Genomic DNA, 22,044 nt, shown 5'->3' with positions numbered 1-22,044 from the left:
TATAACATTTTAAAGAAATGATAATGAAAATTGCAATAATTAAATAAATTTCTCTTAAAATTCATTTACCCACTTCGGTGACAACTATTATGGACATTTTTTCCACAAAAATTATGAGGAGTTAGATTGATAAGGAGAAATGTCTGCCTTTAAAGGTTTTTTTTTGAATGTATTCATAAAAATAAATAAATACATAAAAACAGAAATTGGGCTGAGATCCAAAGAAAACAAAGAGACAAAGACTACAAAGAAATCGGGCCTAAAGCCCATCTCATCCGAATTCAACTAGACTAATTCATGAAAGTTGAATTGGCAACCTCCCATCTCCCATCCCTTTCATATTTTCTCATTATGATTTCAAAGTTATTTTTATTAATTAAAACTCAGTAATAATACATTATCACGTTTAGTTGCTTAAGAATATGATGTTAATTTATAGACTTATCTTTATTAAATAAAAAATAATATCCATGTATTTAAAATTTTTAAGAAGATAAAATGTATTCATTAAAAATTGAAAACACTAGAAAGCCAACTATACTTTAATTTAAAAGTAAAATCTACATATATTTTATAAATCAGCGATTGAGAGGAAGGTGAGGACAGTCAAGAAATGGTTACAGGATTATCTTAAACTTTAAACTTAATCTGAATTTAAAATTTAAAGATTTTTTTTTTATATAGAAAATCTCTCCCAACACTTTTTTTGGCATAAATCTCTCAAAAACAGATTTTTTTTAAAATCAACACTCAAATTATATTATATAACTTACAACACGTAATCTATTTCGTTTTTCTTCACCAAGGGAAATAGTTTTACTTTCTCCTGCAAAATATGGGTGGTGAGACGATCATCCCTCCTACCTCCACTTCTGGTATGTCAACACTCTCTTTCTCCTTTTTATTTCATTTCTCCTATTTAATCTTTAATCTTGAATCCATTTTCATCTCTCTCTCTCTCTCTTTTACAGAGGAAGAATACTCAGTGGACCAAGATTTCCCACTTCCATCATTGTCTTCCCTAAACCCCACTTTGCTTAGGTACTCTTTTCCCCCCCTGTTTTAAAGGATGAAATGAGTTTTAGCCTATATAATTTTCTTGGGATCAAGTGAAAAATGTTGAATTTTGATTATTTGGTTTCATATGAGCAAGGGATTACTTGAGAATGAAGGCTGAAGACGGAAAAAATGAAAGCGATAGGTTGTTTTTAGAAGAATTTGATAAGATGGGTCCTCAGTCATCTTCTCCGGACTTTGAAGCGTATCACAAGAGGAGACAGAAGGTTTACAAAGAGGTTTTGCAGAGTTATGATCAATTGCGGGTTCGAAGTAAGAGTCTAAACGAGGCAAAGTACAAGGTTTTGAGGTATTCTTGGTAGCACAATTTCATTTCTTCCAAAAAGTGCTCTCCTTTTTTCGTTGCTTGGCTCCAGAAATACAAGCTCAATTCTCTAAAAAGTACTGGTTTGAAACTTGCACGCACTTTTAATTTTGAAACCAAAAAGATCCTCTCATCCTAGGTTTGTGATATAATCAGAATGTGCACTAAGCAACATCAAACACTAAAATGCGATTTATGAAAAACCTTCTTATCATTGCTGCTTAATAATGTAATGCCAGATTTGATCTTGATTATATTTACAGTTGTTGACAACCTGTTTAGTGAATATTAGTACCCGCACGTATAATTCAAGTATGCAATGTATGTTCTGAAGATTTTATTGTAGTTGATGTTTAGCATTTGTTGTTCAAGATGGGTAGAGTTGGTATTACTTAACTTTAATTGGCATTTGTAATTTCACATGAACAGTTATTTCCCTGGAACATGGTTTGACAATGTTGGTGGCAAGAAACTGAGTGATTACGATGTTCCAAAAACAACATCACTCCTTTTGATTGGTCCAAAAGGGTGTGGAAAAAGTAGTCTTGTCAATAAAATTTCCAGGGTGTTTGAGGATGACAATTTTGCACCAGAACGTGCTCAAATATCATGTAATGTTGTTTCATTGGTTTGTTAGATCACTTTTATGCAAAGTAGATGTAGTTATTATAACCCTAAACTTAGTATTTTCTCTAAAGCAGATAATCCATCTGTTGGAGATGGGACCTACTATCTTCAAGGATACATGATCCCAAGAGGTTCAGCTTCATTCTGTCTTTATGATTCCAGGGGCTTGGCCGATGGCACCTCTGAAAACATTAATATGGTTCAATATTGGATGAATAATGGTGTTCGTCATGGGGAACCTGTTATCAGGTTTGCTTTGTAACTTTACAGAGTAGTTTGTGTCATGCATGTATTTTTTCCTGTCTCCAGATTAGTTCATATGAGTGATTTGTTTAATCAGGAAATCTGATGATTCCAGTTTAAGGAGAAGAATGAAATTTAAACCACGAGAGCTAGGTTGGAAGTTCTGCAGGCCCCAGATGGTTAATTTTGTCATTTTTGTTGTTGATGCGGTTTCTGTTTTGAAATCCATTGAGGGTGATGGCGTGGAAGACTTACTCTGCTTGCAGATGATCAGCGAGGTTTTCAAGCATCCGTGCTTATCATTTAAAGGTACGGAGATATTACTAATGGTTTTATTTTGTGAAATGTGGGGAGCTGATCAATAAAGACAGCTTATATCTTCTGAATGGCTGGCACCTGGTAACTACCATGTATTTATTCACAGAAGTTTAATGTTTCATCATTTCCTATTCTCACTCTCCTATTCCTTGTTGGTATTGTTTGTTTGTTTTTTTGTTTTGTGGATCAGTGGATGTGACTTTCTTCTTATCAGGTGACCGATTTGCTGAATGCTTTTTTGTTTGTTTAGATGATAAACCTGTTGTCGCTATCACACATGGAGATTTACTTTCAATTGCTGACCGTGTTCGTGCCCGTGTTTATTTGGGAGAGCTGCTTGGTATTCCACCTGCAAAACAAATTTTTGATATTCCAGGTGACTTCTTCAAGTTATTTACATTTTTTGCTTTGTAATTTATTGATTACTTTTTGCCGTCCCATTATTTATGCAATTGAGTGTAAACCTTTAAGTTTGCAGAAAACCATGATCCAGTAACAGAGTTGACAATTGTTGATATGCTGCGCTACTCACTTGAGCACGCAGATCGAAATCTTCCGTACAAGAACTGGGTAATGGAAAATGTATGTCTTGCACCAATTATAATGGCTAAGATGTTCTGCATGGCTGTATTTTCTTTTACTCTTATTTGTCAAGCATGCTGATAACTTGTAAATGCTTGCTTCTTTGGCTTGGTTCATTATGCTTACAAAATTTCTTGGCAAGTGTTTTGCTCGAATCCAAAATATTTGTTGTTATCATTACGCTTTGTCAAGCAAGTCATTTAGCTTTTGTATCCTTACCGTACTTGCAAGGCATTCTTAGTTATTCATGATGTCTACGTATGATTCCTCAGTGGTGATACGAGGTTTTGCGCAAGCAAGCATATTGCTTGGTTAATTATTTTGTTAAAGACTTCTTAGTAATGGCTATAATGATCACATGCAGGTTCGCAAAGTCCCTCTATTTTCATGGTTATGTGTGCTAGCAATGCTGCTGGGTATTGCCTCAGGAATGGCTTGCATGCGATATTTGCATATGAGGCATCCTCGGGAATCAGAACTTAACATAGTTTGGCATACAATCCGGCATATATGGTAAAGATTAAATAAAGTTGGCTTTTTTTATTTGGTTTGATACCCTTCAACCCAGTTCATAAACTACACGAATGCATTCTATACGAATGCATATGTAAATGGTTTGATCTTTTTGATGTATGTGGAACTTAAGTTTATTGGAATAAAGCTTTGGTATTATTTGGGGGTTGACCTTTACAGCTTTGGTAGCCAGCGTTGATATCAGATACAATATTAGATTAGTGAGCAAACTGGTATTTTTGTTAAAAATTTCACCAATTTCTAGTATTAGAAACTTATATTAGATGGTTATATATGCCATGTGCACCTTATATTAGACAGTTAAGATGTTTCAAAGAATCAAGTCTCACGGTCCTTAAGAAAATCTTGACGTCTCGTTTGGCTACTAGTGTAATAACGTAAGGAGAAAGTTTATTTATTACATATGTATTATAATAGTTAAAACTAAAATAAAGAATAGTTAGTACAAATTTAAACTTGAAATTAGAAATATGAGTGAAAACTTTTGTAAAAAATAAGACATCTCCAAAATAAGCCAAAAAAAAATTTCTTCTCTTTGTTAAAATAAGTCATGGTAAGAGCTAAATATTACTAAGTGAATTAACTTATTGATTACTCATATATTAAAACATGTGTAAAAGATAGTACTCCAACCAAACATGGCATGAGATTCTTATTTATAAGTCATCATACTTTATTAGACTAGTAAGAACCAAGTTGAGAGAGTGGACTCGTGCTTTTATAATTCTAAAATAAATTTAGACAAATGGATGTCCAAATTCAAATGAACTTGAACAATAACCATTTGTCTAGAGTCATTATATACTTCAAAAATAATTTTAAAATATATATATATTTTTTAGCTAATGTGACACTACCACATCAACAACCGCTAATAACATGACGCTATCAAATCAACATTCGATGATGACATGGCAATGTCATGTCAACAACTAATGATGATGTGGTACTACCATGTTAGTAAACATTGCGGACGTGACGTCTGTTAACGACTATGTCAACATTACCATTAAATATTAATATCAACAATAATCAAAGAACTACTTAACCAAATTTGTTAATGCAAAGATCAATTGGGTGAATAAAATTAGGAAAGACTTTATTTATTTATTGACTTAATTTCCCTGTGAAATTGGACATATTTCTTTTAGACTTAAAAACTTTGAAAGTTCAAATTTAAATTCTTTTAAAGTTGTACTCAAGGTAGAGTTTGATATACTCCAATAATATCTAACTTTTTTAAGTAACCTTAAATTTATTTTTAATAATTATTTTTTATTTGACATAATGTTAAATTTTGTTACTATTATATTTTCTGTTAATTTGACTCTCTTTTTTAGTAAAATTTAATTTTAAATTTTAAAAAAAAATAATTTTAATCATTTTAAAAGAGTCAAATTGATTCATTTTTAATAAAAATATCGACTAAAATGCTAAATTTTTAAACCTAACAACCAACCATTCACATATATTTCAAGCTTTTTAAAAAAATTATGAAAATTTATATTCTTTTTAAATTTTGATTTATTTTATATTTTATAAATTTTAAATCATTTGTTTTACATGGTATATAAAACAGATATTAAAACAAATATTGTGGCTTATAAAATAAATACTATCATGTTAATATAAAATGCACATGAATTATCACGCAAATACCCTCACCAACTTCTTTAAATATTAATATTTTAGTCAATATTTTTATTAAAAACAATTTAACATTTTTTAAAAAGTTAAAAGATAAAATTTAGTTTAAAAAAATAAGTCAAATTGACAATATATATATATATATATATAAACGTCGAATCCCTTATTATTTTTATTAGTATTTAAGAAACTTCATTTCAAACTTAGCTTGAGCATAAACAATTGATATTGAAGTCTCGCAAAAATTTACAGACCCTTTTTCAATGCGGTGTAGATCAATCAATTTCTGCAGAGCTTGAGGTTCATCACTTATAAATTACTTATCTTTAAGAAATACAGAATTGTAATCAGACATTTACCATTATTATCTTCTGCAAAGTTTTATGGAACACCATTTTAGTTTTTCATACCAGAAGGTAGGTTAATCTGCTGAGATATTACCAGTTTCATAGCTTACAGCCACCGAGAAAATAATATCAAGTCATGCAGTGGTCGATGCCGGTATTATCAGGTTCCACGCTCAATCAACCATCTAAGGCTTAAGAGCAAGTTTGAGGAAGGCAGTACTTATTCGCTCATCTGCAATCATTTTGTTCTCATAGAAGTCGAGGATCTCCATGGAGATGTTTTTCACCTGTCAGTTTCAATAAAATTTAAAATGTTGCAAAAATAAACCACTTGTGAAAATGTAATTGCAATTGTGATATGATGGAGCGAGTTGCAGTGCACTCAAACTTCACAGGGATATGCAATGTTCAATTTAAGGTGATTGGTAAATAGCATGTTATTTACCAGTAGAATGATCTCAGAAAATGCATGAATTTCTTCCCGGTTAAATATAGTCTCAGAAAGTGCACTCAAACTTCACAGGTATAAAGTCTCACCAGACGAATGGAAAAGAACATTTCCAAAAGGCAGCCAATTCTTGGTATTAATCAAATAAATTTTTTTGCGAGATGTGTTGAAATAAACCGCAATGCTATGGATCAGATTTAGCTCTAGAAAACTTACCACATTCATATCAACGCGAAGTTCTTCAAACCAAGTTGTGATATCTTTCTCCCTGTAGACGCTAGCAATGTATATGCAAGCTAAGGCAATCAAATATGGCGGATGTGTAAGAATAAGGTCCATCTTGTATGTGTCATTTACAAGTCCCCTGTGTTTCAAATTGCCAAGTTTAGTATATTTATTCAGTTAAGCAGAACTTTAAAGAAGAAGAAAAGAGAAAGGATTTATTAGAAACCAATAATTGATCATGAACAGAGACATGCTTGTATTCATATTGAATTTTTTGTGTTCTAGTTACTTTTCTTGTGGCATATTTCTGTTGTGTAATTGTATCCTGCCCAAAGTTAGCAGGTCAATTGTGTGCAAACTACGGAGTTGAAAAACAGCTACATGTACACGAGGAATGATAGAATATTAAAAATTTCCTTCACGATTTTCATTTATTTCAGTTCAAATAAAACAGAGTTCTTAAATAATAAATACAACTATACCAAATTCAATACAGTTGAATAATAACCACAAGTTAATCTACATGCACCTATTTAATTCCATAGGTCAGGTATATAGATGTATTTCATCAATCTAAAAAAAAAAAAAATTGAAGCTGAGCATCCTCAAACCAAGATAACAAAAGCTGGTTTGAAAGTAAAGTTTGCCAGTTGGACCATTACGGTTCTTAATTTTAATCCCAGCCTTTCCATTATATAATTTTGTATATCGGTTTATGCATCTTCAATCAACTCTTCGTTAAATAATGAAAAGGCAACATAGTCCGCACATAGTCAGCAAAGCCAAAGGCAACTTACTTTCAGCAACTCTTCTTTACAAGTTTAGGACTTATGAGAAAAGGTGGGACTTTTTTAGGGCATATTTAGACATGCATTAAATATTTTGGAACTTCAAAAGGTACAGATGCTGGAGTTTTAACACTTACCAAGATAATTGAGTCATACTCATATCATTCATGCCAGCATCCTGCAACAACCTGCCGAGGTAACAGGCAAAGGATATATTCATGTGGGAAATTTTTTTAAAAAAAAGTCCTGATGAAAATTAGCAGAAAGCACAGTATTGAAAAGAAAATCTAAACTTAAACTAGCTAGTTTAGTTCTAACTTAAAGTTGCATATCAACTATAAATTGTCAGATAAGGCTGCATTCGGTTTATGTTCATAGAAAATGTAATAAATAATATGTCATAAATGTGCATCTCTATAATACAAAAAAAAAAAAAGCATTTACTAAATGCTAACCAAATTCTATGAGAAAAAAATTACCAATATCAAATAATAGATACAATTATGTAACTAGGGAACTAATAAAGATTTAAAAGAACAGTAGAAAAAATGTGGATAATAATAGGAGTACTAGACTTGATTTGACACAAATAATCATAGAATGACCTTACAGGATAGAATCTCAACAGTAGACAGAAATCATTAAGACAAAAGTTACAATTTCATATGACAAAAAATCGTTATCCATGCAAAAGATCTGTGGTGCAAATTAAAAATAAAACAGGTGCATTAAATTACGGAAAAGAAGATAAAAACTTACGGAGACAATGTGCGGTAAGGATGAAATACAACTAAATAATAGTTAAGTGCTTCTAAGATCTTCATTTCCATTTCAAGTATGTCTTTGATTTCATATCTATACTTTTCATCAGAAGCTGCAAAGCAAATATGGTAGGATTGAAGTTACCAAACAAAATTCTGGGAAATTTAAAGGTTAAATCGACCAACTTAGTAGGAAGTGATTACATAATTTTTTAATGTAAAATACAAGAAGTCTAGCCTGCACCGTGCTTTCTTCTGCCTTTGATGCCAAATATAAGCAAGTAGGAGCAACAAGACGAGGATCGTATTCACTCATGCTCCTTCTGTAAGACAAATGAAAAACCTTGATCAATGATTCATAATGCATTGTATGGAGGAAAAGTGAAGCTTTGACATATTTAAATTCAATGCATCTCTATCCCATCCAATATTCCTTGGTCGCACGGTGGAAAAATAATGATGTCTAACTTTACATGGGGAATTAATTATCAAGTTGTGACTATGAAGAACATGTCTTATTATATGAAGAAGTAGCAGATCATTTCAGCTCAAGGATGGAAAAAGAAAACTGCAAAAATTAGGAAACATGAAGTCATGATATATTTGTAACATGTTAAAAAATAGATTCTAGTTCAAAAATCACAAGAAATTCATAGTTTGAGTTATGAAAACAATGAATGTTTATGGGAAGATATGTTAAGAGCTGTTTGTCATCAATGAGTAGCATGCCCTTTTAGATGACCATTACTACTAAACTATGCAAAATACCTGGTATAGACACGTCTCATATATGTAACTGCAGTTGCTACAACCCTGAAATATCAACCATGTCTTAGAGATAATCGCTATTGTTGAAAACTAAACCAGCAATGTAATTTTTGTGCATTGTGTTCGTAATGACAAGAAGTACTAAATTCAGTGTGCAAAGAAAAAAACTAGATTTGCTGCTTTACCAGGAAACAGTTGTCTCACAAATGAAAGAAACAATTGTCTCACTAATGTTCAGGACTCCTTTCTGTTAGCACACTTAAGATGGTTACTTGCAACAATTTTCTATACAAAATCTGTAACCAACTATTTTCAGAAGCTATTGCGTTAGGGCTGACAGCTGCAGCAAATAAAGTGCTTACATGCAGATTAATAATTTGATTAGCTAACATAAGAGGTTTCTGGATGAGTGCCCATGCATGCGTATGTGATAATTAGTTTTTAGCTAAAATCAGTAATAGCACATAACTAGAAACCTATGTTATTCCATTTCTTAAGCTTACAAGTAGAATCACAGTAAGTAATCGAAAAAGCCTTTAGATAGTCCAGTTCAGTCCAGGGTAGCACTACAAGACAGCTAGGAAATCGAATAAATGCCAGTGGCACAACATACTATATCAACTGAATAAAAAGGCCAAGCTGATAAACCTAATATAATAAAGAAATTAAATAAATCAAGAACTCTAATTTCTGTCATTCCTATTCCTTCTCTGATATTGTTTTCCAATAAAAACATCCACATCACGATATTAGTTGCATCAGCAGTCGAACTAGTTCATATTCACCAAAATGCTGCAATTAAACATTGTCAGAGTGAAGAAACCACAGGAGCATACACAATTAGAAAGGGAACGTGAAGATAACAAATTTGACGGCATCGCCGAATGAAATGGACAATCATTTAATTAAAACAAAAAGGTATTTCTTAAAAAAACAAAGATAGAAGATCATACCTTTGCCTCACTTTAACATTTTGAGCCAGTTTCATTATATCTAGGGAAGGGAAAGAAAGCAAAAAATCACTAACTTTAATGAGGAAGTTATATAGAACAAAGCTATTAGATGTGTTCAATCAATTTAGGCAAGGCACATGTTTGCATACAGAATACATTCTAAAACACCATTGATTTCCTTTTAAATTCTAAGTTTCTAACTACAATATAAGCCCCAAAGAGAATAGGCCACAAAGCAGATTTCAGAAAAGAAATTATGGAATTACAAATTTTCTTCTGTTGATGAACTTGTTTGTAAGCCATGCTAGCATAAACAATAAAGCTAATATTAAAAACTGAAGGACCCTCAGATTCTTGAAACCATCCCATGGTTACAATTTGAAGTAACCAAATCCAACAATTCCCATTTTCATGAAAATATGAGGACTTAAGCTGATCAAATGCTCCTGATTTCGAAAATTCAAGATGCATAAAATTACAAACTCCAACATATTATAACATGCAAAATTGCAGATACAAAAGATGAAGAAAACTCCAAACCCAAGCTCAATTTTGAAACAAAAAGAGCCCACATTACCATTAAATAACAAATACCCAGATTATAAGCTTCTCAGAGAAAATCCAAAATTTGCAAAATCAAGAAAACCCGGATCGAAGCCCATTAAACAAAAGAGTAAAGAGAGAAAGGGAACATACAGTTCGCCATATGCATCTTAATCAGCTTAAATTCTTCAAGCGTGATGCCTTTATCTTTATCTTGTTGATGAACCACATCCACCTCTTCCGGGTCCAAAAGCTGTTTACTGAACAAACGAAAAAGAAAAGAAATCAAATAAGAAAAGACAACAAAAAGGCAAATATCAAAACAATGAAAACCCATGCGAAAGATTGCAAAATCAGTGAAAGGAGCTTGGCATGGTTGTTACAAGTGGGAAGAAGTCCAGAAATTGGCCGCCATTCTTTGTTGTTATGGTGAATCCTGTTAGTGTTAGGTGCTCATAATGATTTTTTTTTTCCGGGAGCCGTGATTATTGATTAACGTTTCAAAGCTTACAATTTATAATTTTCGTTTAGTGGTCACTGGTATAGTTAGGATCCGCCCAGATTCACCAGGCCATCGTTTATGGAATTTGGGCTGGGTTGTTCATTGCTAAGTTCATATAGTCAAAACTAAAAATATTTAACTGTAAAAGGATTTAAAAGTAATATTGTGAATTGATCATTTTTGTGGAGATTTATCAATTTTCTCTCTAATTATAGTTTTTATAGTTGGATGAGCTTCTCAAATAGATATCCTCTTAATATTTATCATTGATTTTCGGGCTAATTAATTGACAAAGCCTGGATGTTGGAAATTTTTTTAGTTGGGCTTGTTATCCCATTGCTTTTATTATTTTATTAAATATTTATTTATATTTCTAATATAAAAAATTACAAAGAAAAGAAAAAAATGTTAATAAAAAATTTAGGCTCATATCGAGTGGTAATATAATAAACAATATCATTTATAGTCGCATACGAAATTATATATTAAATGAAAAAGAAGTTTGATAATAAAGGAAGAATGTCTTCAGGAAGTGGGAATTCCAAACATGTTATAATGTCTTGCAAAAAGTACTAGTTCCAATGGAATCCGCCAAGGAGAATCATTGTCTCCATTCATATTTGTCTTTATGTATAGAGAGATTAGCCCATGCAATTCTAGATCAGGTCAACAAAGGTACTTGTACGCCCATTTTTCTTATTGAAGGTGGGTGGATTTTTTTGCAAATGATTTAGGTTTATTTGCAGAGACTTCGGTTGAGCAAACGTAGGTGATTTAGGAGTTTTTTTTTTAGGTTTTTAGGTTGCATGGGGAATCATCAAAAAACATAGATAGTTTTCTCTAACAATGTTTCAATAAGATTAAAACATGAAATTAGCTATGGCTGGGGTTGGCTGATGTATCTCATCAGCCATTTGGAACAAAAGCACTGAGGTTGTAAGTCTTGCTCCCTATCGTTGGCTGGCTGAATTACCCTTGTTAAGTCCATGCTTTCATCCATTCCCTCTTATTCCATGCAGACTGTCATCATTCCTAAAGGTGTTTGGTAATAAGATTGATAAAATCGTTCAAAGCTTTATATGGGGATGCAACGAAGAAAAAAAGGGCATTAATTTGGTAAGGTGGGACGACATTTGCAAGCTAATAAAGGAGGGTGGATTGGGTATTTGAAAAGTGGAAGATTTCAATAAATCTTTCCTTATGAAGATTGGGTTTCAACAAGCACAAGACCATTTATGGGTTCGAGAGTTGAAGTCGAAGTACGAGTGGGAAGGCTTGATTCCAACGAATTCGAGCGGTTCTAATTTTTCATGATTATGGCAAGGAATTTGCAATGTATGGCCATTGGTCCGTGAGGGTTTTGTCTGGAATATAGTAGATGGGAACAATGTTGACTCTTGAAAGGATAAAAGGTTATTGAGTAGGGCACCTTTGGTTGAGTTATGCAATAAGAAAGAGCATATTTTGAACTGGTTTGCATCAGTATCGTCTATGGTCACTGCTACGGGTGATTAGGATTGGTCTAAAATTAAACGTATGCTTCCTAATGAAATTATATATCGGATTATGGCAACTTTACCTGGCATGGGATGAGAAGAGACGATTCTCTGTAAAATCAGTGTAACACAGAAAGCATTTGGAAGACTGGTTTATTATTTACAATATATACTTTTGTAAATTTATGTTATACATTATCACATTCCTAGCAATTTTTGTACGAAGGTCATCTGTAATGGACAGAACGACGACCATCATCAATGTGCAAAAAGAATCAGGCAATGCAAATTTCCATACACTAACAAAACACCATTGCAGCATGTGAGTGACTTCATATCATAACATACATAATTGACCAATATCATTACAGAATTTTTATAATAAAAAAAAAACCATTGAAGATGCTAATGTACCAGAAGAATCTTAGATCTGTTGTGGGTTGTACTTTAAAACTATTTTATCGCTATTTCAAACCATGTATGTTTTGAATATTTAGGATTTGTATTTTTAACTAAATTATTTCTTACCATCATATAATTTTTTTTTATTTTTTAAAACTATATTTTTAGTATTTTAAACTGTATGGTCCAGTTAATTCGAAAATAATTTTTTATTTTTTTAAAATTGAAAAATATGTTTAATGATAGAAAGCAAAATTTGTTTTCAATAATAAAAATATGTTTGGTAATTATTTTTCTATAATAGATGAGAAATAAAATTTTAAAAAATGCATTTATATGGATTCAATCTAGAATACTAAACTTAAAATTTAAAAATTATCAAAAAAAAGAAAAAGAATATTTTCACGTTTATATAGGTTTAAATTAGGGGCAACTTATTTAAATATAATAAAGATTATTGTTTTCACCATTTTCAATTTTAAAAAACATTTTTAATAAAATAATGAAAATATTTTTTATCGTTTTCTATTTTTCATATATTTTTATTTTTATTTTTCAAAAATTATTTTTAAAATTTCCAACCAAACACATTTTCTTCAAGATTTTCAAAAATCAAACCGAGACTAAGTTTTTATATTTTGAGAATAGCAAAAGAACTACTAAGGAAAAAAATACATAAAAGTAGTACTTAATTTGAAATATTGAATTTTTATATTGTAAACTATGATTATTTTAATATATAAGCATTAAAATTTTTAATAAATATTCTTATTTTATTTTTATTAAAATTATATAAAAAAATTAAATTCTAGCAAAATGGGAAGACAATCTAGGTAAAAGTATCATAGAGGTCCCTATATTAGAAGTCAGATTGCAATTTACTCCCTTTACTCAAAAAATGAGCAAAGTAGTCCCTATACATTAGATCAAAGGCCAAATTAGTTCTTTTTGTTAAAAATTTCATCTATTTATACTGTTAAAAACTAGTGTAACTGATAGGATAACTAGACGGCTACACATGGTGTGCCACGTGTACATGATGTTGACATACATAGACCGATTTTTAACAATCTAAATGGATAAAATTTTTAACAGGATGATCAATTTGCTCTTTGATCTAACATATAAGGACTAATTTGTAACACCCCTAACCCGTATCTGTCACCGGAATAAGGTTACGGAGCATGACTGTAAAAACATAACTTTAAAACATATATCTCATACATTAACATAAACATAGCATAAAACATTCATTTACATGTATATCGTCCCTTTATCGAGCTTTCGAAGCCTTAAAAAAACTTTAGAAACAAATCGGGACTAAATTGGAAACATTTGGAACATTTAGGAAAAAGTTGGAAAAATTGAACTATAAGGGTCACATGGCTGAGACACACACCCGTGTCTCAGGCTGTGTAACAATCGAAATAAGGACACATGTTCGTGTCCCGGCCTGTGTCTGTGCCCGTGTAACTCTATGAGTTGGGTCACACGGCCAAGCCATACACCTGTGTCCTAGTAATCGGGGATGTAGTAGCCCAAGCACCTACTGAGAGTAGCCTTGTCTTCGCTCAGTGATTGGATCAGTACATTCTGGGTCTCCACAATGGGTTTAAATTATCTGCTTTCTTCTGGCTAGATGGGTTTCCAAGGTCTTCGTTCGAAGGTATTAGATTAGATGGTTCGGGTCTAGGTTTATAGATTGCAGGAGATGGCTCCGCTGCGATAAAGATGAAGGATAATCTGTAGGCAACTGGTTGTTACTAGAAGTTTTTAGTTTTTAGTTTGTAACATGATTTTAAGAGTTAGTTAGGATGTGACTAGATATCAGCAAAATATATTTTCTTCTGAACAATGCAACAAATTATAGTGTGCTTCCAACATATTTGTTTTCACATTTTCTTTCTTTCATATTTTTTTACTAAAATAACAATAGTCACATTTGCCTTCTTTTCTTCTAGTTGCCAACCCTTTGTTTCATTACTATACTCTCTATACTAATTTCCAATGTACCATGTTATGTATGTTGTTATTTCTAAACTTATTTACTAGCATGTTATTTCATTGAATAAAAAAATATATTAGTATGTTATTTCCAAAATATTATAGTATGCAAACCAATGAGACTATTTGTCATAAATGTGATACCAAATGCCATTGGCCTAGAATATGTTTCACTCTAAAATATTTAGTTTATTTTTACTAAAAGAAGAAGAGAAAAATTCTTAAGTGATAATAAATCCCCTTTGGATGTTTATTTTGATGTTTCTAATCCTGTTTTATGGAGAATTGTTAAAAAAATTGATACTCATCTTTTGGAGATAAAAATATTATTATGTTTGTGCTATCATATATTATATGATTTAATATGTCATGCATATTTTTTGTTTATCATTTTTTAATGTGATGGCTTGATGGCCAACAGTGTTCACCACCCCAGATCTGGCCTGAGTTTGAGTCTTGTTAGTCACGTTTGTTGTTCGGGCTTTATCTTGTTATTGTAATACACCAAAAAAAATATGCAATTTAATATTATGGAAGTGACATATACTGAAACAATTCTTCATGGTTGAAAATATTTTTTAAAATTAATATTAATATAATATTTAATTTTGCTAATGTAATTGAAAACTCCATAAGAGTCTATTATATGTTTTCAAATGAAGTAAAATTAGAAGTGCATTATATTGATCTAAAATATCTAAACTTTAAAAAATACGCGTAGGAATAAGTATCATACAAATAATTATTATATCTTTATACAACCTTTTACAAATTTGAACCAAAAGTTCATATTTAGAAAAACTTTTAAGTATTTCATTCAACTTCTATCTCATAAAATAAGGATGGCTTAATCGATGGTTGGTTTAGAAAATCCGAAAACCTAAATCAAATTTAACTGATATCAACCTATTTGGAACTCGTTTAGTTTACATTACCAGGAACATGTGTTAGGTCTTTCCTTGCATAACTCACACATGAATCTCGCCTAACCTATCTCCAACCCATTGCCACTCACCTAGAAACTATCGTGCCTCTTGACGGGACATGTACCATACACGTGTTAAGACCCCAGGTCAAGAGAAGGCCATCCACACTTATAAATACCTCACTCTAGCATGGGGAAAGGGTTTTTTTTTTCTTCAACTCTTTCCACCTAAAAAACCAAATCAAAAGACACCACAAGCTTTAATTCACGGCTCTTCACACGCTACTATGTAAACTATCACTTCGACCTATTTCCTCATTTTATCCTCAATAAGTGTACTTGATCATAGTGATTCATTTAAAAAATAATAATTTGTGTTCATTTCGTAAACTTATATGAATTGTTACAAATTAATAATTTATTTTATCTAAATTTTAATATGTTATTTTATTTCTAAACATGTTTCTATGTGATGTAGTGAGTTAATTTTTTTTAACTTCAAATTTATTTATTTAAAAGAATTACTACCGTATTATTACACATTATATAAAAAATTATTTAATTAACTATTAGAGAAACCAAAAAGTTTTCCACAAGCAAATGTAAAACACAACCACAAGTTCTTAGATGCTATTAAAAAAATTAAAATAGACATATAGATTGTGGAATTAAAAATGGCGTGTAAAATCCAAGACAAGCAGGAGAAGAAAATGCTAAAAAGGTTGCAATCAAACCCACAATGGAATTCATATATAGATATAGGTTACTATTTGACTTTTTGGTTCGTCATTAAAGTTCTTTATTGTAATTATGAAATTCAAGATCACCCACGTTTGTTTAATATATTATATATATTTCATATTGTTTTCTTAATTTTCTATGTACCGTGTAACATCATATATTTATATTTACATATATCAATTTTTTATCCCTATACATATCTATTAAAGTATACTAATTTACTCATAAAAATATAGTTAAATTCATCATTAATAAGTTATTTCAAAATAAATTTTTAAATATCGAATGAAAAATAAAAATGTTTAGATACCAAAATTTAATATATCTATCTACCAAATCTTAGAGTAGACTTTTTGAAATTTGACTATTCTTATAATTTTAAATTTGAGTATAGCCTAAGGATTAAAATTAATATTTGACCATTCAAAAGGGATGTTGGTCCACGTGTCACCTTCCTTCATATATTTATATAGATAGCCTAGGGACTAAAATTGAGATTTGACCGCTTTACTATATAACCGGAAAAGGAAAAAGAAAAAGAGATGTTGTAGTATAATTGATATATAGATAACGATTGAAGTTCAAAATATAGAAACTATTGGTTTTATTTAATTGTTTTTTACTTTAGAAAGAAAATTGTTCTAGCAAAAAACTGGGGCAAATAACCAATAAAAGCCCCTTTATTTTTAAAATTACAGAAATGGGTTAGGTCACGAATTAATTACTAAAATAGACCATTTCTGCCAAAAACGTGTCCACGCCAGCGCATTGTTAGGGGATAAAGCAAGAAAATGCTTCCTCAAGTAAGCGCTTTGTCCACGTGGACAGAAAACGCTTCCTTGAGGGCGCGCTTTGTGTCCACGTAGACAAAGCTCTTCCTTGAAGAAGCACTTTTCCCATTTGTTAGGGTTTAGGGTTTTTTGGAATTAGGGTTAGTGTTTTGGAGTTTTTGAGTTTTTAGATTTTAGGGTTTTAAGTAAAAAATTAAATAAATAAGGGTTTAGGGTTTCTTAATTAAATTAATTATAATTTTCAAAAAATTAGATTAGGGTTTAGTGTTTATGATTTTTAAGGAAAAAATCAAATAAATTGGGGTTTAGGGTTACTTGAGTAAATTAATTATAAATTTTAAAAAAATTAGACTGGGGTTTAGTATTTAGGATTTTTAAGGAAAAATCAAATAAAGCTAGTTGTTATTCGTTATATATTTTAGGGTAAACTACAAAAATAGTCACTTTTGTTTGGCTCAGGTTACATTTTACTCACTTATGTTATCACGTTGTAACATTTTAGTCACTGAGCTGTTAGTTTCTGTTAACGGTGTAACAGTAAACTGATGTGGCACGTTAAATCATCATTTCAAACAAAAATTCTAGGTTAATTTATACAATCGGTCCCCATATTTTTTCGTTTGGAGCAATTTAATTTTTTTCTTTTATGTTTTTTTAACTTTCTTTCTTTTTCATTCTCTTATGCTTCTCCCTTTGTTTTCCTCCCTTCTCCATTTCTTTCAACGTAATTTTTCTATGTTTTATTTTTTTGAACAATTTAATTTTTTTCGAGTAAGGCGAGCTTGTGGACTAGTTACAAATGGAAAGCATAGAAAAACTATGTTAAAAGAAATGAAGAAGGGAGGAAAATAGAGGGAGAAGCATAAGAGAATGGAAAAAAAAAGTTAGAAGAACATAAAAGAAAATTTTTAAATTGTTGAAAACGAAAAAATATAGGGACCAATTGTAGAATTTAACCTAAAATTTTCATTTGAAATGATGATTTAACGTGCCACATCAACTTACCGTTACACCATTGTCGACAATTAACGACTCAGTGACTAAAATGTTACAACACGATAACGTAAGTGACTAAAACGTAACATTTCAAACATAAGTGACTAAAATGTAACCTAAGGCAAACAAAAATGACTATTTTGATAGTTTACCCTATATTTTAAACTCTTCTAAAAAAATAAACTAATTGGTATCTGAGCTTTCCGAGCTGCTTATCTCAATCACGATAATGGCATCACTGAAGTATGAAATTTCGTTGTTGGATCGCAACTCTAGATTCGCGTTGTGGCAGATAAAGATGCAGGTAATTCTTGCGCAAATAAATTTAGAGGATGCCCTGCTAGGGATATATAAGATGCCTTCGACGTTGACGATAGAAGAACATAAGCGAAAAGATCAAAAAGCTTTGATGCAATTATATTTTCATTTTTCTAACGAATTTTTGCAGGATATGATGAAGGAGAATATTGTCGATGTATTATGGGTGAAACTGCAGCAGCTATTCATGTCGAAAACCCTGACCAGTAAGTTACATATGAAGTAGCGTTTTTATATTCATCGTTTGAAGGGAGATGTGTTTGTGCACGAACACTTAATTGTGTTTAAAGAAATTTTCTTGAACTTGGAGGCCATGGAGGTTCAGTATGATAAAGAAGATCTAGATTTTATTCTACTTTCTTCGTTGCCTCCGTCTTATTCAACCTTTAGAGACACGGTTTTGTATAACCGCAAATCTCTTACAGTTGATAAGTGTAAGCACTAAGGGTGCGTTTGGTTCGCTGTATTGGATTAGAGGTGTAATAGCAAATCAACTGTTTGGTTGAATGTAATGGAATAGAGGCGTAATAGTAATCTTGTGTTTGGTTGAATGTAATAGAGGTGTAATAGCATAATGGAAAAAACTAAAATGACTAGAATACCCTTAGCATAAATTTGTTTTGGTAAATGATTATTGTTATTGTTATTTAAATTATAATAAGATTATTATTATCAATAATAAATAATTTAATCATATTTAAACATAATTTTTATTAAATATATTTTAATTAAAATATATAATTTAATAAAATTCTTAATAATTAATATTCTTATATTAATTTACTAAAATCATAATATATGATACTGTAAAATATAAATTAACATAATTACTATTAAATATATTTAATTAAAATATATAATTTAATAAATTCTTAATATTAAATATTCTTATATGAATTTTCTAAAATCATAATATATAATACTATGAAATATAATTTAACATAATTATTATTAAATATAATTTAATAAAATATATATTTTCAATTACTTATTTAATATAAATTCAAATTAATGACGATTAATTATATTAGATATATATGATCTTGTACTAAAATTATTTTAAATTACCATATTATTTAATAATTGGAATACAGTTAATTTCTTACCAAATTATCTAAAAATTTTAAAAATTGTGTTTGGTAAAAATTTTAAAATAGCTGGCACAATAATTATGTTTTAAATTTTTTTTTACCGTACCATTCTAAAAAATTCAAATATTGTTTTCTTAAAAAATATTAAAGTGCGAAATTATCATCATACTATAGATAAATATTGAAATTTGTCACTGTACTTTATTTTTATTTATATTTGCCGTTATTTTTAAAAAAATATGAGTAAATTTGTAACTTAATTTTTATGTTATTGAATTTTACCACTAAAATTTAAATTTTATTAATTTTTGCCACTAACTCTTATTTTTTAGTTAAACTCTTATTTTAAATTTATATTGAATTTTTATTTTTTTAAATTACAAATATCTTCATTTAACTTAACGAGTAAATATAATTCTTGACTTTCCTTTCTCATCATCTAAACAAAAGCACAATAAACAAATTGCCAAAAAGAAACCCAAATCCAATAGTTGGGAGATTCAAAAGCTTTCTCCAATAATGTGTTTCTTCTATAAGAAACAATGCTTATAAGCAGCTTGTCAAAGCTCAAAATCTATTTAGTCCTATGTCATACATCCAATGTCATTTGTATATATGCTCCCTCACATCAGCACAAAACACAAGACTCAATATGAAGCATACATGAGAAGAAAACAGTTGGATTGAGTTAATGAAGTACATGCATCTTATGTGTTTTTCTTTCTCAGGGAAAACCTTTCGAGAAAAAGAAAGTAGAAAAGGAATTAAAAAAATGTTGGTGAAACATTTGAGGAACATGCAAACAAGGTATCCTACAGCTAGTAGTGGTGATGAAATACTCTGCAACAAAATCAGCGCATCTTATAGAATTGAACTCTCGAAACCACACAACGTCGTCCGCTCAATGAATATTTAACCATTATATCAACGTCTCGGGGATTCTTCTTGTTTGGTGCAACAGTCATGCTCCCAATTATTGTCTCCCCTTCACAGATGGTTAACACATCCTCTAGATATAGGACTGTTTGCTTCCAATGGGTAGCTCGCGATCTTGGTCCTGCATTTTGTATTTGCCATTAGCCAAGGCAAAGTTCTTCTAGGCTGGCTTGCTGATACAAACCTGTAGATACAAACCTGTAGAGAAACCCATCAATTTGTGGAGCATTTTGTGGCATTTGGTGTAGATACAAACCTGTAGAGAAACCCATCAATTTGTGGAGCATTTTGTGGCATTTGGTGTAGATACAAACCTGTAGAGAAACCCATCAATTTGTGGCATTTGGTAAACGAAACATCAAAATATGCAACGAAAGCATGGATGTAATCATCACGCTCTGCAATAAGCTTGAAAGGTGCAGTGAAAGAAGCATCCCCAAGAACCATCTTAGAAATATCCATTGTCTGAAACCAGAAAACCAAAATAAATAATTCAGTTGTACTCCAAACACATTATTTTGTAAAATAATTTCCAATAAGTGTTCATATATATAGATACCCAATGATATATACATACATACAGGAATATGCTTGTGTATTTTCTCACCTTGAGAAGGTGGCAATTTGTTACAATTTGTTTCTGGTCAACCGTGTCAACAAGAGGTTCCATCATAGCTTGCTTTTTTATACAACTCATGTCAAAGCCATAAACATTATTCCAAACTGTAGCAAGATGATGCCATGTAGAAAAGATGGGGTATATATAAGAATACAAAAAGTTGAATTGCAATGAAACACAATAGAAAAACTCGTTGAAAGTTATACAAATACATATGAACATGAATACCTAGATTTATATCAATTTAGCAGTCTGTTATACTCACATTCGATCTTGTCGTCTTTGTACTCGGCATCCTCAATTGCTGTCAAGTAAAGAGAAGCTTCATCTGGTAGCACAACTCCATCATCAACCTGACACGGGTGAAGGAATAAGAACTTTGATTGTAAAGAATGTAGCTTATAAGAACCCAACAAAAGTTTTGCTTTGATGAGCAAGAGTAAAAATAAATTTAAAAGGCCCAGCCCGTTCACCACACGAAATAATAAGGAAGTAAACTGCTCAAGAGAGCTTGACATGATGATGGAGTTAAAATCTCAATCAATTAACAGTTATAGCAGGAATCTAAGCTACTTTCTGCAAATCATAGCATGCAACGGAGAATTTAACTAACAAAGTAGCTAGCTGCCCCCAACCACACGAAGCAATACAAGAAGACACAACAATTTTAAAAACTTCACCATCAGGCAAGCCATTTGTTTCAACAATTTGTTTAGCCATGTCAGCCATATGGGAGCATTCAACCTAGGAAAGGGAAAAATATGAACAGCATTTGACAAATAAGAGATAGACGCCAGGAGTGTAAGAATTTGGTCAGACAGATTATTAACAACACATAAAACAGAAACAGAAGGAAGATGTAAACTGGAAGTCATACAGCATAAACATGTGCCGCCCCTGCTTTTGCACAAAACAGGGACAAAATTCCAGTCCCAGCTCCCACGTCAAGAACTACTTTGTTCTGGAATAGAAACTTATTCCGATAAATAACATTTTGATATGTCTTGGTTCGCACTACATCTTGAAGCATTTCCTGAAATACAAGGAATAGCAGGTTA

The 22,044-nt window shown here is 31.0% G+C and overlaps 4 protein-coding genes across 8 annotated transcripts; 1 reads left to right on the top strand and 3 right to left on the bottom strand.

The window, feature by feature from the left end:
• The first annotated feature begins 613 nt into the window (after window positions 1–613).
• On the top strand, window positions 614–3,841 carry LOC107912545 (uncharacterized). Of its 5 annotated transcripts, none has more exons than XM_016840761.2 (9): window positions 614–875; window positions 972–1,041; window positions 1,154–1,366; window positions 1,811–1,992; window positions 2,083–2,257; window positions 2,349–2,560; window positions 2,820–2,945; window positions 3,048–3,151; window positions 3,516–3,841. In XM_016840761.2, exons 1-9 carry the CDS (start codon window positions 836–838, stop codon window positions 3,666–3,668), a joined length of 1,275 nt encoding a protein of 424 aa, XP_016696250.2. In that variant the 5' UTR covers window positions 614–835; the 3' UTR covers window positions 3,669–3,841. The 5 variants fall into 5 exon arrangements, 3 of the variants coding, with proteins under 3 accessions (XP_016696250.2, XP_016696252.2, XP_016696251.2); XR_001688203.2 differs by having other exon boundaries at window positions 703–875; window positions 3,041–3,151; window positions 3,516–3,659; XR_005921132.1 differs by having other exon boundaries at window positions 703–875; window positions 3,041–3,139; window positions 3,516–3,532.
• Window positions 3,842–5,540: 1,699 nt separating this feature from the next.
• Window positions 5,541–10,709, bottom strand: LOC107912546 (cyclin-C1-2). The gene is made up of 9 exons (XM_016840764.2): window positions 10,549–10,709; window positions 10,319–10,425; window positions 9,623–9,662; window positions 8,670–8,714; window positions 8,106–8,224; window positions 7,900–8,014; window positions 7,278–7,328; window positions 6,344–6,491; window positions 5,541–5,966 (listed from the first exon to the last, which is right to left on the bottom strand). Exons 1-9 carry the CDS (start codon window positions 10,578–10,580, stop codon window positions 5,865–5,867), a joined length of 759 nt encoding a protein of 252 aa, XP_016696253.1. The 5' UTR covers window positions 10,581–10,709; the 3' UTR covers window positions 5,541–5,864.
• Window positions 10,710–19,899: 9,190 nt separating this feature from the next.
• On the bottom strand, window positions 19,900–21,519 carry LOC107910967 (probable protein arginine N-methyltransferase 1). Its single transcript, XM_016838876.2, has 4 exons — window positions 21,252–21,519; window positions 20,975–21,090; window positions 20,682–20,832; window positions 19,900–20,488 (listed from the first exon to the last, which is right to left on the bottom strand). The coding sequence occupies exons 1-4, from the start codon at window positions 21,502–21,504 to the stop codon at window positions 20,283–20,285; spliced, it is 726 nt and encodes a 241-aa protein (XP_016694365.2). The 5' UTR covers window positions 21,505–21,519; the 3' UTR covers window positions 19,900–20,282.
• Window positions 21,519–22,044, bottom strand: LOC121223786 (protein arginine N-methyltransferase 1.1-like). The gene is made up of 2 exons (XM_041106229.1): window positions 21,864–22,044; window positions 21,519–21,730 (listed from the first exon to the last, which is right to left on the bottom strand). The coding sequence occupies exons 1-2, from the start codon at window positions 22,014–22,016 to the stop codon at window positions 21,551–21,553; spliced, it is 333 nt and encodes a 110-aa protein (XP_040962163.1). The 5' UTR covers window positions 22,017–22,044; the 3' UTR covers window positions 21,519–21,550.

Source organism: Gossypium hirsutum, chromosome D11 (assembly GCF_007990345.1).
Source record: "Gossypium hirsutum isolate 1008001.06 chromosome D11, Gossypium_hirsutum_v2.1, whole genome shotgun sequence".
Taxonomy (NCBI): Eukaryota; Viridiplantae; Streptophyta; class Magnoliopsida; order Malvales; family Malvaceae; genus Gossypium; species Gossypium hirsutum.
Note: the sequence above shows the minus strand (reverse complement) of the source record. Positions and strands in the feature narration are given on the sequence as shown.